This window comes from Sarcophilus harrisii, chromosome 1 (genome assembly GCF_902635505.1).
Source record: "Sarcophilus harrisii chromosome 1, mSarHar1.11, whole genome shotgun sequence".
Taxonomy (NCBI): domain Eukaryota; kingdom Metazoa; phylum Chordata; class Mammalia; order Dasyuromorphia; family Dasyuridae; genus Sarcophilus; species Sarcophilus harrisii.
This window is the reverse complement of record NC_045426.1, coordinates 90,466,672-90,483,261: the sequence shown is the minus strand read 5'-3', so window position 1 is coordinate 90,483,261 and position 16,590 is coordinate 90,466,672. Positions and strand designations below refer to the sequence as shown.

The window sequence follows — 16,590 nt, the reverse complement described above, 5'->3', positions numbered from 1 at the left end:
CCTCCTTCCCAGTCCCTGGCACAGTGCTTTGCACATAATAAGACACCTGATAAATGTTTATTCAATAATAGATGAATGAACAAATTAATTTCCATGGCCCTTAAGAGTCAAGGGATTTGCATAGTTCTGGGAAGCTGTCCAATCACTTAATGGGCTTAATAGGCTGTTCTCTTGGCCTTCCCCATAGGCTGAAGATGATGAGGAGAAATTTGGCCAAATCCAAGCTTCAGTCCTCCCTGACTGTCCCGACTCGGTCTCTTTCTACAATGCCAGAATGAAGTTTGACCAGAAGGTAAATCAAGACTCAGATATTGTTATTTGTTTTCTCTAAAGGGGCTTTAAGTATTTCAATATTCTGATTTCTTCTCATTAATGCTTTTATTTAATGATGACAAAAGGGAAATTCTTTGAAAGAGACTAATGTGTCATAGTGTCTAGGTATACAGCACATCACTGTAGCAGAAGTATTCTCCCATTTCACACATGGGAAAACTGAGGAACTTTGAAATCAGTAAATGAGTGCTGTCAGTATCATGAATGTGAATTTTATAATTAATTATATTAAAGATCCTTATCTCTCTCACCTATAGTACCCGATACACAAGAGTCATCTGAGGAACACTTAAAATCTGACATTTCCATTCTAGACACCTTGTCCCTATAGGTAAGACAGGTAGCCAAGAGAGCAAGTGTTAACCATGGACTGCTGAAATAGATGACTCCTCTTTGTCCAGAATGACAGAGTCTCCAGAAGATGCTGGGAAGCAGAATGGAGAGAATGCTGCACCTTGAGCCAGGAAGCCATGAATTCAAATCCTGCCTCAAATACTTAACTGGCTGTGTGACCCTAATCAATTAACCTCTATCCATCACAATTTCCTCCTCAACTTTAAAATGAGGATCATATAGCACCTACCTCCCAGGATTGTTAGAATAAAATAAGGAGCTACATAACTAGCTATTGTCATGAGACTGTTTTATTCCCCTATAGATGAACAGAGACTCAGAAAAGTTAAGTAATTTGCCCATTGCAGAATTTGAAGGCCTGTGTACTCCATCTACTTTATCATTCTTAAAATCTTCCTATGAGGGTTTTTTCCTTTTCCCTTTAAAACTTTTCTTAAAGGAGATATGCCTTCTGAATATTCAAAACAGATTTTGAAAAATACTAATCTTTTTTAATCACAAGTGGTTTCCTCAGGGTTAAAAAACAAAAAAGACAAAAATATATACAATGTTCTTGAAATATAGTTTGGTTCATTTGAATTCTCAGACAAGTGTAAAATGTTATCAACTATAACCTATCAACATATCATAGGCCACGCCCTTGCCAACTGTCTTCTTCCTGACTAGCTTCTATTTCTTGTTTTCTCCTTTTTCTAGCAAAACTACTCCAAAACCATGGCGAGTTTCCAAAATAAGACATCTGGCCTAAACCCCACTGTCCTGAAGGAGAAGTCTCAAAGCGACAACAACTTGCCATAGCAGGAAAGGGCAGGGCCCAGTGCACTGCTCTCTAGCTGTCCTGGTCTCCGAGTCTGGCAGAGGATAGTCAGATTGTTACACTGACAAGCCTAGATTACAGAGGAAAATGTTTACACTGTTAAGTGGAGCCTTTTTTTTTTTTTTCTTTTTTTTTGGTCTTAGTACTTTTTCTATTTTCTATGCAGGGACAAAAATAAAATGTTTGGGATGTTAAGTCACCTTCAACATACCTTTCTTCATGTTATCAATCAAGCAGGAACAATCAAGCATTATTAATAAAAATAATGCTGCCTAAAAATCAATCTCATTCTTGGTGCTCAAGTCTTTTTACAGCTAAGAAATGCACTCTTAATGCTCTTGTATTATGTGATTTGAGCTTCTCCCGGACACTGAAAGAGAACTTTGAGCTCTCTGCTCCACCCTGGAGATAACCCAACTTTGTTAAACTAATGACAATGGAAGGTCAGTGTGACAATGGGCCCCTCGGTGTTGTTTCAGCCACTTTTACCTAGTGTCAATTAGACAACATACCACTATTTCACAAGGAGACCCAGGAACACAGTGGTCGTCCCTCCCTGGCCAACAGATTACATGTGAAATGAAGACCAGCTTCGACTCCCAGGTGCACGTGCTGTGGAATTCTCATTCCTCAGGTTCCTCTCTTCAGCTGCTCCCTGCTATGTCATTTTTCAACTGGACTAGTTATTTCCAGATGTAATCTGAATTTTCTGGTGGAAATGCGGATAAGTTCATTTCCCTCTCCCCCTGCCCTCAATCACTCCACTAAGGCAGAGTAAAAAATCTTTGATCTGGTGAGACACTGGTTTTCAGCTCATGTTGCTGAATGTTGGTATATCTTTTTAGTAGCAACAGAAGAATGACTTTCTTCCAAGACAGGTGGGAATGGGGAGCTTGCTTTGGGATCTGGGGAATCATTTAACGTATGGTCAAGCCGCCCTCAATTCAATCCATTCAATGGGACACCAAGTGGAGAGTTACACAGTGCTTATCTAAGAATTGTCGCTCATTCTCCAGCACTGCAATACTCAGCCTCCACCGAGGAGAGGGTATCAAAAGCCTGCTCAAAATCTCCCTCCCCACAGCCATACTTCCTATACCAGTGGATATATGCCTTGGCCGAGTACATTTTTTGTGCCTTCTCCAGCGTGTGCTTCAGCAGGTCTACAATGCTGCTGTGGTTGGCACAGACAGTGAGTGAGTGCCTCTGACCAGTTGGGTCCCTCATGTCACAGGAAGCTGTAAGAGAAGATTTATGCTGAAATTTAACTGAAATAAGGAATTACACAGGCTTAGACTGCACTCACTCTACTGTCCCACTCTATTCTGCCCGGGGCAACCCACCTCCAGAGTACTGTTTAGTTCCTTCAAGATCTTTAAAGGTGCACAGTAACAAACTCTAACCCAATCTACTCCAGAGGAAATCCAGGCGATGAGACTGAAAAGGATAAACTGAAAGTAGGGAGGTAGAAGAACTAGAATGTTTAGCCTGGAGGAGACAAAATTAAGGACAAACTCCATAGATGTCTCCAGTTGGAAATGGCTATGGAACAGCATTATTCCATATAGCTGCAGTAAGAACTAGGACCAATGGGTAGAAGTAACAAGTGCCCTACAATGGAATAGATTATCTAGGGAGGCAAAAGCACAATGGAAGTTTTCAAGTAGGCTATTGCAGATGTGGTAGAAGGGGTTCCTGCACTAAGTTAGAAACCATACTCTGCTTTTGAAGATTCTATGATTGTTTACCTCCCTTTACTACCATGTGTGGTTCCTACTAAAACTTAAAATTTTTTAAAATATTTTGATATATGTATTTTATCTTATGCATTTAAAAGCACTGAGAAATGATCCTTAAGCTTTACCAAACTGTCAAAAGAGCCCATGACACCAAACGGGTTCAGAGCTACTACTATAGGAGTTTCCTTAACATTCACTGATGTTAAAAACCCCTAGAGTTCATCTTCACTTCACATATGCCTATAACCTTCCCCAGCTATGAAATAATAACAAGATTACTATTTTTATAGTAGTCTTATCAAGAAGTCCTAGAATTGCTGTGAAATATATGAGCCTGCTTCACACAGTTGGGGGCTGCCCCCGTTGGTTTTATGAATGGCTGATTTAACAACTAACCATTCCTTCACAATAGGTGCTGTCTGGAGTATCAAGGTCTATTTTTAGTTTAGCCGGCCAGAATTCCTCCTGGGAAAGTATAGGATATACCCAGCCAGCCAGCTGTATACAATTCTTGGGTGGAAATTCATTTGTTTTTTTGTGAAGTCCATGAGCTCAACCATTTGGAAAACATCTACAAAAACTTTGATTTAACTTAAAACAGTAAAACCCTCCCTTTCACAAGAATTTTCTTCTAGCTAAAAACACATGGTTGATTCATCTTAACCAAAGTAAGAGACTTTTACTTTTGTCCCCATTAAATTTCATCTCATTAGATAACAATCCACTATTCTAGCACTATGCTGTGCCAAGATCAACTGACTGTAAAAAATGTTGTGTCATCTGGAAATTTAATAAAAACATCAATTTATACTTTCATTCAAATCATTGATTAAACATATTGGCAAGCACCTGACACCTGGAACACACTTAGCATTGTAGCTTAACTAAGAGATCTTACTGTAGCTTAAGGAAAGCAAAACAAGATAAAATCCTGCAAAATGACATCAGATTAAGTCATCAGAATTTCCACTAAAGTAAGCAATGGGAAGATGTGTTGAAATCTCTTTTGGACTGGACTTTGGCTTGTTAAATTGCACTGAAGAACCTTATGAAAAAAAACTGCCAAGCAGTGATTATGTAGTCTATGCCATGATCAGGACACTGCACAAACGCCAGTAAACATAAAACACAGATAAATACAGGTTAAATCTCATTGTGGTCCATTCAAATTTTCCTTTTGTAACAGTATGCAACACTATCTGCTGCCATGATATAGGAGAAAGAGAAATGCCAGCACAACAGAGAAGAGAAAAATGGCAACCTTACCCATGTTTTACATTTAGGGAAAATATGGGAGGGAAAGAAGGGAATAGACAGTGCTTTGGCAGAGAGGAAGGGGGTGGGGCTTACTCATATAATCTATATTGGACTATATCGGATCTATATATGTATTCTTATCAATACCATTATCCATCTGGTGATGAAACCATCTGTGACTGCCCATGTTTTTGCATACCTTGTCCATATTTTTCCAAAGGATTGCCTCAGAGAGTCAGATCAGTGGGCTAAGGGCCTTTCTCACTTTCTCTTCACATCTCAAAAGTATCAGAGGACACATTGTCTTTCCATTGGTCATATCTCACTCTCACTATATAATGAGCTTTTTTTTTTCCATCATGTTTGTTTGACACTGCTTGACTCAGGTCTGTCTCCTACATAATTTCTAGTCTAAATATTTGTTTTGGAGCATTTTACACTCAAATAGAACCTTAAGGTTAATCCTATAGCTAAGAGGTGCTGACTGAGTCAGGAGATTTCAGTTCTAGTTTCTGCCCTGTCACTTACAAGTGATGCAACCTTGGGCAAATAATCTAACTTCTCAGCCTTGTTCTCATTTATCAAATGGGTAAAAATAGTTTTGTATTGCCTACCTGCTAGAATTGCTGCAAAGACCAAAAGAGATCATGCATGTAAACCCTAAAGCACCACACAAGTTTTGTTCCCTAGAGATAGTTTGCTTTAATGGGTCTGTTGCCATGGCATTCTGCCTCCTCAGCTGCCTCACTGTTGAATAGAAGTGTCCCTAGGTTCTCAAAGGCCAACAAAGCACAAGCTCTGGCAGTCTCCTCAAACTGGAGAGAGTTCAAGCAGGGCTTTGTGACTGGTTGCTCTCTGACTGGGGACCAGCCGGATCTCATCCCTTTTTCCACGCTCCTTCACAAACGCCACATACCAGTCTAGCGAACCGGCCCTTCCATGTATTTGCAGCGGCCATCCCTCGTGTCTAGATTCACTCTCCCCTCATCTCCTGTGACCCCTCAAAAGCTCAAAAAGCCTCAAAATCTGGGCTCAAATTCTAGGTCACCCCGTTCCTAGATGTTTGACGCTGGCTAATTACTTAAACTCCTGGCGAATGAATTTTCCTCTCTGTAAAATAAAGGGGGTGGGTTCAATGGCCTATACATCTCCCTTTGAGTTTGAATACATGTTCCCATGACTCTCCCCTTGTTTTTTATGTCCTCGAAGCTTAATTCGTACTTTGCACATATTTGCTAAATTGGATTGGATTGGGCCATTTGCTCATCCTGTGGAAGGAAGCTCATCATCAAAGGGCTGGCTGCCAAGGAGTGATCTTTTCTATCCAGAGCAACTCATAAAAATCATCTATACTACAGAGAGATTCCAATCTGTGAGGATAAAAGGAATATGCAAACCACAGATCCTTGCATTATTTCTCTTACAAGAAAAGTAGGTTGTGGCTACTAATCCCTTTACAAATAACCTTCAGATTATCCACATACTTTAATAGTTTCAAAGCCACATTAGTCTTAACAGTGATAATATTATATGCTTTGTTTTTGTTATCTATCTTATGCGACTATGAACAAAGTGTTTTGTCAACTTCAAAGCATTTAATAAAAACCTAATTGCATTGAATTGAAAACTATGGGGGAAAGGGAGCCATTGGCTTACTTATTGGTTTGGCCAGGCAATATGGTACAACAGATCAAGAATCTGACCTCAGAGTTGGGAGAACTCTTCCTCTAACATATATTGGTTGTAGGATCCAGGGAAAGTCACCTAAGAATCTCAGTGACCCAGGTAACTCTCTAAGAAAAGTTGATAATGGAGAAGATTCTGGGAAAATGGCAGAATAGATCAGAAAATTCCAAGCCTTCCAGATTTCCCTTACAAACAAAATATAATTGTGTCTCAGGATGAACATAGACCAGTAGGGGAAAAAACAAGACCTGAAGGAGTGGGAGTTTTAATCAATGTGAAGTGTGAACACCTCCAGGTTAGCTGTACAGAAACAACAAGTAGCTGTGGGCACTTGCAGGAGGGAGGAGATCTTGGTTTGGGGTTCTAGGCCAGAAGAGAGAACTGAAGGAAAACCAAGGGCACCATCCTTCTCCCCCACCCAAGACCAGAGCTGGTTACACTAATAAGTTCTCATTTTTTTAAAAAAAATGATCAAGCAAAGAAGAAAGAACAACCACAGAAGCTATGGAAATATAGTAGAAATATGATGGAAATCAGGAAGACAGGGGCTCATCTTCAGGGGAGACTATTGAAGTAAAAAAAAAAAAAAAAAAGCCTCACTTGACTTACATGAACTTATGCAAAGTAAACTGAGCAGAACCAAGAGAACATTGTACACAGCAACAAGAGACTATGGGATGATCAATTGTGATGAACTTGGCTCTTTTCAACAATGAGGTGATCCAGGCCAATTCCAACAGACTTGTGATGGAGAGAGCCATCTACATCCAGAGAGAGAATTATGGAGACAGAATGTGGATCACAAAATAGTATTTCCACTTTTGTTGTTGTTGTTTGCTTGGTTTTTTTTTTTCTTTCTCATTTTTTCCTCTTTTAATGTGATTTTTCTTGCACAGCATGATAAATGCGGAAATATATTTAGAAGATTTGCACATGTTTAACTTATATTGGATTGCTGTTTAGGAGAGAGGAGAAATTTGGAACACAAGGTTTTCCAAGGGTGAATGTTGAAAACTATCTTTGTATGTATTTTGAAAAAAAAAGCTAATTAAAAAATCCTCTCTTACTCCAAACAATAACATTAAATGGTTACAGGCCTAGAAAGAATTTATAGAACTAAAAAAAACTTTTAAAACCAAATGAGAGAAATTGAGGAAAAACTTAAAAAAAAAAAAAAAAAGATAAGGACCATTCAAGAAAAACAAGATTATGAAAAGAAAGTCAAACAACTAGAAAAGGAGATCCAAAGTCTTAAAAGTAGAAAAAATTCTAGAAAATAATTCTTTGAAAATTAGCATTGGAAAAGGAGAAGTCAATGAAGCTGTAAGAGACCAAGAAATAACAAAACAAAATATAAAAAATGAAAAAATAGAGAATGTGAAATATCTTGTTTTAAAAAAACCCAACAGATCTAAAGAATGGATCAGGAAAAAAAAGAATAACTAGACTCCTTATGAGTTATGACCCAAAAAAGAATCTTGACAAAATAATACAAGAAATAATCAAAAAAATTGCTCTGAAATGAAAGAATAAGGAAGGAAAGTAGAAATAGAAAAAACACACTTTTTACCACTTCAAAGAGATCAAAGAGGAAAACACATGGGAACATTATTGCTGAGTTTCATACTCAAATACACACACACATACACACACACACACACACACACACACACACAACATCAACGAGAACATTTTACAAGAAACAAAAACTTCAAATAAGGTAAAGCTACTGCAATAAAACAAACAAAAGTAGTTCAGATTTGGTGGAGCAACTGCAATAAAAGATCACAGGTCCTGCAGTATTGTTTTGACAAACAAAAGAACTAGATTTGTGGCCAAAAATATCATATCCAGCACAATTAAGCATAATGTTGAATGAAAAAAAAAATGGACATTCAATGAACTTACAGATTTTAAGCATTGTGTTTCAATTAAACCTGAACTCAATAGAAAATTTAACATAGAATAGCCCACATCAAACACTAATTTCAAGGGACTCAATAACAACAAATGGTTTTTATTTTATATGTTGAAATGTAAATCATATGTCTAAAAGTAAATTAGTAATCAGTCCAAAAGAAAAATTGGGGCAGAGCAGAATATAATCAGACTCTAAAAAGCAAAACTATCTAGGAAAAAGTAAAAATACTAATTGTGCTATATGAATGAGATACAGAGGAAGAACTGAGACAGAGATATTAGATGGGGAAGAAGGCTAGTAATTCTGAAAACCTACTAACAACAGGATGGGTTAAATAGGGAACAATACACATATATAACACTGAAAGGTATAGTACCCTCCAAAATCTATGAAGAAATAAGGGGCAAGGGAATAAGATAAATGAGGTACAAAAGGATGTTTAGATCAATGGGAATGGGATAAAAAGGGAGGAAAAAGTGGGAAAAGAATATAAGGGAGGGATTCATGTGGGAAAAGGGGGAGAGAGATTGAGTATGGCAAGCCAAGAAGTAGAATTAAAGTAGAAGAATCAGCAGGAATAGGAAATAAAAGAGACACACAAACACAATAACAAGAATCTAGTAGAATTCTTTAGGAAAAAAAGTAGGACTAGTAATTATTGATCTCAGTTGAAGTTAAACTCAAAAGATTCAATCAAGAGAGAAATCTATATTATATGTAAGCCATCTTAATATTGTTTTAGATGTATATCTTTATGGAAACACATATATATGTATATGTGTGTACATATATGTATGCATGTAGGTGTGGTTATGTGTATATATATGGGGGTATGTGCATATATATATATATACATGCATATATATATATATGTATACATAAATATATCCTTACTTAGCTACGGGCTTCTTGAAGTAGATGGGGGGATAAAAGAACAAAGTAAAAAAGTACAAAGTAAAAAAAAAAAAGCTAAGTAAAAAGAGAGAACAAAAGAATAACCTAAAAGGAAGCAAAGAAAAGCTGGACAGCTGTGAATATAATGTATTCTATTATTATATATACACTTTCTTGAAATGGAAATGTACTGTTACATATTTTGAATCCTGCCTGATGTTCTGTGAGGTACATAATATTTTGTTTTGTTTTTCCTTTTTCTGTCTTTTTTCTATTTGTCTTTTTTCTTATTTTGTATTTAGTTAAAAAAATTTTTTTTAAGTTGATACAGAGCAGGTGACCAGCTACATGAATAATGGGAGTTTCATCACTGGGACTTCTTTATGCATTGATGAAATCACAATTCTCTCCAAGTCAAAAATAATTTGTAGTACCTCACAGTCCGCGAATTAGGAGTGATATAATGTGAACACTTATGATCAGAGGTTATTATTGCCCTGCAATGACGACCCTAACTTGGGGTGCCATGGTCTTTTGATAATAAGCTTCTGGTTGATCCAGTACCTACACTGACTGACTCTTCTGTCTGGGGCCCTGGGGTCCTAACGTCACCTTTTGGAAACCCAGTGTAACAATGTTCACTCCCTCTTTTTGCTTGGTGCTCTCTTTCCTAGGCACTGACACCTGGGAAAGTCAAACTACTAACTCATATTCTTGAAGGGAAAGAACCCCCTTCCTCTTTTTTTTTTTTTTTTTTTGCATCAGTGTTTGTTCAGCACTGGTTCTTTCACAGAGTAAGTGCCCAAGAGATGACTACTGAATACGTGAAGAGCCTTCTAGTGGTTAGCGAAGGTTTAGCTGACCTGTCCAAAGAGAGAGGGGGAAAGGGTTCCAGGACACACAGCCGTAGGCCCGCTGCAACTTCTTCATTGACGAACTCTGGGGCTGGATCAAGGAGCAGTGGTTACTGCGGGCCACAGACAGCAGGGAGATACTATAATGCTGCAAACAGGTGGATTAAGGACCAAAGAGAAGGCAGGCTTCAGAGAAATGACTGTTATTCGAGGGGAGGAGGGAGTTTGGTGGAGGAAGGAGTTTGGTGGAGGAAGACACAGACTCTCACTCTCACCTGCTCATCCAAAGTCTCCCATCCTTCCGGGCTCTGCAAAGCCCCCTGGACATCCCCCCTCAGTCATCATTCCTTCTATGGATCTCCCTAGTTCTTGACTCACTTGGCCTTGGCCACGAGCTGCCCCCCAGGTTAGAGACCCTGTCTTGCCTTTCTCGTTGCGCTGGGGGCTTCTTGGGGTCAGGGATCATGGTGACTCCCCCACGGAGACCAGGTCCACTCCCTAACTCCTCCCTCCAATCCCAAACACCACTTTTTTCAGGATCCTCCTCTAAGCTCAGTTCTTGCTATTCTCTTAGAGAAGAAACCTTCTGATGCAATCCTTGAGCTGTCTGTCACGTTTCAAGGAGCATTTGTTAAGTGCCAGGGACTGTGCTGAGAGGTGCAGATACAAAGAAAGGCAAAAGCAACCCCCACCCTTCTCAAAGCGGTCAGATCCTTTTGGAGCAGTATGTAAGTGCACCCGAACTTCCTGCACAGCAGGCCCGATGTAACCTGCAGGAGAAGGGACCCAAGGGAAGCTAAGCTCAAGTGGCTAAGTCAACTGAAAGGTGGGCTTGAATCTTGAAGGAAGTTAGGGATTCCCAGAGGGGAGAGAGAAGGAAAGGTAAAGGCAGAGGGGGTCGACAGAGATGGAGGTGGGGCAGCCATACTGAGTGTGGAAAGGAAGAGTAAGGAGATGGGAAAGAGCTGGTTGAGCAATGCTCTAAGTGACAAGCAAGGTTACATTTGATCCTAGATGTATCAGGGTGCCAGGGGCGTTTACTGATGGAGGTGTGGAAGGACTTTGGAGAGACTATCCACTTCCACTCCTTGCTCCTTCCTCCCTCCTCTTCCATCTCCATTTTGCCCAAAACATGACTAGATGGTGAGAAAGCTGGGAAAGGAAAGCGCATCCAACATACAACTCATGTGTCACCTCATACATAAGTTTCTCGGTGACCAACCTAGTCCACGGTGACCTTTCTCCTCTGAACGACTGTCATACACATCTCTAAAATTCCATTGATATTTAGCTTCCATTGCTTTATAATAATAACAGCTCTGGTCTTTTATATGCTTTCTGAAGGCAGGGATTTTTTTTATCTTGTCACAGTACCCACTACATAGAACCTGTAAAAATTTGGTCTTAGAAAGTTCAGTTGCTAGCGAGGCCATGTATTAACTGTGGGACTTTGGGAAATTAATGCATGTCCCTGTCTGAGCCTCATTTTCTAACATCTATAAGAGAAAAAGGGAAAAATATTCACATGAGCTCTCTCATTGAGCTAATGTGGAGAGAAGAAGGAAGAATGGTGCTTGGTAACCATAATATATAGATATGACTGGGGCAGCTGGTTGGTGCAGTGAATAGGGTGCCAGATCTGGAGTCAGGAAGACCTGAGTTCAAATTCAACCTCAGACACATACTAATGTGTAACCCTAGGCAAATCACCTAAGCTTGTCTGCCTCAGTTTTCTCCTCTGTAAAATGAGCTTGTAAAGGAAATGGCAAACCACTCCAGCATCTTTGCCAAGAAAACCCCAAATGGGATCATGAAGTATAGAATAGACTGAAATAACTGAACAAATACAAGTGAGTCGGTCAAATAGATCTCCGTGCCTGAGGACTGGCTGACTTAAGGAGTGACAACGTCTGCTTGGCTCCTGTCTGATCAGTAGTTTGCTTCCCAGTAGGAAGCACAAGCAGCTTCAAGCTCCTCCATTGTATTCTCAGTTTTGATGTGACTCCATCAGCACCGACACAAAGAAGGATACAGGGCTCCCCATACTTGACTTAGGATCCAGGAAGTGTGTCACAGAGGAGACCATGCTGTCCCAAAATACCTGGCCTCTGCAGGGAAGAAAAAACAAAATGTTGTCTGGGCCCTGCTGGGCAGGGAAAGCTGCCCTGGGCCTTGGGTCAGGGCAGCCAGCACTGTGACTGAGGATTCTGCTTCGTCTCTCCCCGGGTAGGGTGGAGCCCCGGTTCTCTCCTTGCATTCCCTGCTTCCCCAGAGAGGCTTGGTGTTGACCTCATTAGCAGTGGCAGGCCCAACTGGGCAGGGTGCTCAGCTAGGTTCTCTGGGCTAGGTTCTGGGGGGAATGAGATCTGGTTCAATTAAACCTACACTGACCTTAGCCAACTACAGGCCAGCCCCGGCCGGGAACACGCATCTTTCCCTGACATCTTGAGGGTACAAGTGGTCTCTGCTTCCTCTAGCTTTAGGGCATTTGTCACTGGCAGTGTCACTGAGCTCCTACTCATTCTGGAGGCACATGGGAACCACTCTAAGGCCGACGGCGTAGCCAGCAAGATGAACCGCTTCGATCCATCATTTCTCTGAGCTCTGACAGCCAAGGTGGCCCCCCCCACACCCACGTGTTGGTTTGGGCCACTGGCCAGGTGCTCAGGCTGCTGGACCAACCTGGCAAAATGGAGGACCATGGTAGCTTTTTTATCCTCCTCATGTGGTGGTGGAGAGGCAGTGTGGTCTCACAGAATGAGAGCTGGGCTTGGCTTTACAAGGGAATCACAGTTTTACTAGCTAGGCTACTTCCACGCCCTGAGCCTCAGTTTCCCCATTTGTAAAATAGGAGAATAATGCTTATGCACTACCCTTCACATAGTGGTTTTGGGGAAAACTTCAAAGTGCTAGAGAACTATGAACTATATTTATTACTTTAGGGTAATCATATTACCATGTTTCAGAAGATAGACTCCTAGAGGACAAGGACCTATGGATTTTAGGTGTTTTATACAGTACTCAGCTATGCACAGATAAAACAACAAGTGTATATGGAGAGGAACTGAGACTTAGCTCTGAACTGTTATATAGATGCAAGTTGTTATTGTTATCATTCCTACTTTTGTTATTATTAACTCCAGCTGAAATTCCAGGGATGAGTTCAATCCTTATTGTAATCTCCTGCTAACCAGTCTCTCTGCTTCCTGACTCTCCCTTTTCTAATCCATCTTCCCCACCTTAAAACACTAATATAATCATGACACTCCCCTCCTCAAAAATCCTTAGGGACTCCCTAGTATATCTAGGATAAAATACAACCTCATAGCCTGATATTTAAAGCCCTTCACAATCTTTCCAATCTTATTTCATTATTATTTTACTTCAGGCACTCTACACTCCAGTCAAACTGGCCCTATACACTGAAATTCATTTACTCTTCCATGCTTTTCATGCTTGTGTCTGTATTAATTCCCCTGGCTCCACCTCTCTCAGAGTCCCTTACCCGTTTCAAAAACAGTTAATATACAACTTCCAGTTGTTAAGAATTCTTTACCTCTTAAAATTGCTAATATAAATTTTATATTACTTATCTATTTCTATGTATCTATCTTGAAAATTATCTTCCTTTCTATCCTCACTACTGCTAGAATGTAGCAGTATTTTGAAAACAGGAAATGTTTTATTTTTAGTTTTATATTCCCGGTACCCAGCATTATGCCTTGCACAAAGCCTGTGTTTAAAAATATTAACTCAATTGATTTCAAAGGAAAACAGAGACAGAGAAACAGAGAGAAGAATTTCGAATGCAGAGATCGAGAAATGCTTCATGGGGGAGGTGGCTCCTGGTCCAGGCTTTGGAACAAGGAAAAGATTTCAGTACACAGAGACGAGAAGGGAAATAGGTGCCAAGAAAAGTCTTTACAAATGTGCAGAGGAAAAAGAAGGCAGAATGAGATGGAGATCAGTAAATATTGCAGGTTAACAGAAACATACAGCATGAAGGAGAATTTCCATAAAACAGACCTCTAAATGCCAAGCAAAGACTTTGCATTTTACCTCAGGTTCAAAAGAAAACCACCAAGATTTCTGAGCAAGGGCCCAGCATGGGTTGGACCTGCCCCTCTGAAGAGGGGTCTTGAACAGGAAGCTATTAACCCACCAGTTAGTCCCACTTGCTAATTATCTAGGCAATTGAATCTTTTTTGAAAAAAAAAGTTTTTATAATAGCTTTTTATTTTTCCAAATACATGCAAAGATAGTTTTTAACATTCACCCTTGTAAAACCTTGTGTTCCAAATTTTTCTCCCTCCCTCCCTACTTCCTCTCTCCACTAGACAGTAAGCAACCCAATATAAGTTAAGCATATTAGGCAACAGAATCTTGCTCAAAATATTCCTTTCCTATTTCCAGGAAGAAAACCCTCCTTGTTTACCTGGTACTGGTCTGAGCAACGTGCAGGAATTTCATGGTGGGCACAGGACAGACAGAGCGAACCAACTCCCAGGGCTCTACTCCCATGTTCAGCCCACTACAAGATGACAGAGACCGAGTCAGTAGAGCCTAAGATTTTCTGTTTCCTCCAACAACATGGCAAGGCCATCCTGCATCATGTAACCCTTTTGTTTATCATGTGCCCTTTGGATATAAACTCCCCAAAGGTAGCACTTTAGAATCCCTGATTCAAGAAAGTGCCTTCTCAGGACAATGCATCTTCAGGACCAATACCCTTCAATGCTCAGTGGAAGGGTAACTTATGGAATACAGTGCTTGAAGTCATGGGGCCACTTTTTGCAAAAACATCAATTCCCACACATTCAACGATTTCACTAGTCATGAGATGTCATAAAGTGGTAAATGGAGGGCTACTCTTGATGTCAGGAAATCCTGGGTTCAGGTTCTACTTCTGACACATCATACCTGGTTGACTATATCCAAATTATTTAATCTCTCATTGTTCCAAGCAACTTGCTAAGACTATAACTTGATGATAATCAATGAAGCAATAAGTACCTTTTATTTGTCTACTAAATGTTACTATGTGCCCTGAGAGGGATAGGGGACAGAGAGCTAGCCTTGGACCCAGGAACAAATTAATAAATTAATCACAAAACTTATTAAGCATTTACTAAATGAAAAATACAGTGTTGTGCTGGAATATCAATAGAAAAGTGAGTCCTTACTCTCAAGCTGCTCAACATTCTAATGGGGGAGTCAACACATCTAGGAAGCTTCAGATGAAAGCTGTTACAACAAGATGTTGACCATGATAATGACTGCTTTGGGAGGACAGACCTAAACTGGCTGCATGAGTGCTCATTCTTTCATTCAGTCATGAGCCTGGTTCCCTTCTCATCATCCCTTCATACAAACTTTCAAGTGGAGGGAGGCAGGAAGGAGGGAGAGAGGAGGCAAAAGCTCACATCTTTCACCTGGTTGGCTTGAAGTTGCTGACAGGGAACAAGAGTCCTGCCATACAATCTGCAATGTAGGTATTCATGCTCGACAGGGACACCTGGGAGAGTGCCCTGGACTCCCGGACATTCTTCTTCCCCATGCTGGCTAATGCTCTCCTGAGGACATCATCATTGTGGAACAGGAAGATGCCATCTGTGTACCTACAAGACACAGACCGTGGCAACGGGTGGAGCATGACCGGCTGGCCGGCCTGGATCCCAAAGCAAAGCCTAGAAATCCTCACTGGCTGGCTGGCTCTCCTGACCAAAGTCTCCTAGGCTGGCCACTTCTCTCCTGTTCCTAACATTATATTTTTACAGTTGAAAAGGTAGGAAAAGACCATACTCCAAACCCTTCATTATATGGGTAAGAAAACTAAGCCCAGAGAGATTGCATTATTTACCCCAGCTTATAGACAATGTAGGCCTTTGGACCAATAGTTTTGCACAACTGGGTCTCCCTGGGGACTGAGAGGAAAGGTCACGGAAAGGTTATAGAAGGGATCTCTAAAGCAGCTAGTACATGCCCAGCCCTGTGCTGAGCCCTTCACACACACCATGCCATTGGGCCCACAGCACCTCGAGTGGTAGGTACTATCATTATCCTCCCTTTACATTTGAGGAAACTGAATGTGTGCCTTGGCCAGAGTCACAAATCTAGCAGGTACCTCCTGCCTCAGGCCCCACTCAGAGCCACTTTACCACCTGGCTGCCTCGCTCATGAAAGGTGCGAGGGGGACCCAAATGGGTTGCAGCCCATCCCACAAGCAGTTACGATGGAGAAGAGTAAGGATGAGGTTGGAGACATTCATGTGCAAAAAACCCAACAGGGTGGTAATGGACAAGAGTGTTCCATAGACACCCCTGCAACGTCAAGATGCCTTGAGGAAGGCTCCTCACTGGAGGCTGGGGATTGGGGAGAGCTTGTGATGCTCAGTCTTCATTGTTTTTTGAGCCTGCCTTGTCTTTTCAGTGGCCTCTGAGACTCTGCTTCTTCACCCCCCATCACTCTACTGAAACTATTCTAAGGCTGCCAGCAACCTCCTAACTGGCAAATGCAATGGTCTTTCCTCCACCATGATTTCTAACCCTAGAGAGGACCTCTTCCTCCTGAAGGAGACCCCACACCTTGACGGTTTTCCTACTTCTCTGATTCCTCCTGCTTCCATTGGCTCCCCATTGTCTTGCTCAGCCCTTAATGCAGATGTGCCCCTAATGGTCTACTTGTAGCCCTCTTTCTTTTCTCTCTTCTCTCCCTTGGCCACCTCATTTACTCTGC

General features: G+C 40.9%; 2 protein-coding genes across 9 annotated transcripts in view; one reads left to right on the top strand and one right to left on the bottom strand.

The window, feature by feature from the left end:
* KIF9 (kinesin family member 9) overlaps window positions 1-1,759 on the top strand; it is a 66,967-nt gene extending 65,208 nt beyond the window's left edge. For 2 of the 5 annotated variants that reach the window (XM_031960646.1, XM_012543425.3), the window contains 2 exons: window positions 188-292; window positions 1,384-1,759. In XM_031960646.1, coding sequence (XP_031816506.1) covers window positions 188-292; window positions 1,384-1,485 — 207 coding nt within the window. In that variant the 3' untranslated portion in view covers window positions 1,486-1,759. The remainder of the gene's footprint in view (window positions 1-187; window positions 293-1,383) is intronic. The other 3 variants (XM_031960654.1, XM_031960652.1, XM_031960648.1) reach the window with 2 other exon arrangements.
* Window positions 1,527-16,590, bottom strand: part of LOC100931380 (tubulin delta chain-like) — an 82,127-nt gene continuing 67,063 nt past the window's right edge. For 3 of the 4 annotated variants that reach the window (XM_031960708.1, XM_012543432.3, XM_031960694.1), the window contains exons 7-11: window positions 15,288-15,473; window positions 14,291-14,386; window positions 11,888-11,963; window positions 9,865-10,003; window positions 1,527-2,742 (exon numbers count right to left, since the gene is read on the bottom strand). In XM_031960708.1, coding sequence (XP_031816568.1) covers window positions 2,510-2,742; window positions 9,865-10,003; window positions 11,888-11,963; window positions 14,291-14,386; window positions 15,288-15,473 — 730 coding nt within the window. In that variant the 3' untranslated portion in view covers window positions 1,527-2,509. Of the gene's footprint in view, window positions 2,743-9,278; window positions 10,004-11,887; window positions 11,964-14,290; window positions 14,387-15,287; window positions 15,474-16,590 lie in introns of those variants that run through there. The other variant, XM_031960711.1, reaches the window with a different exon arrangement.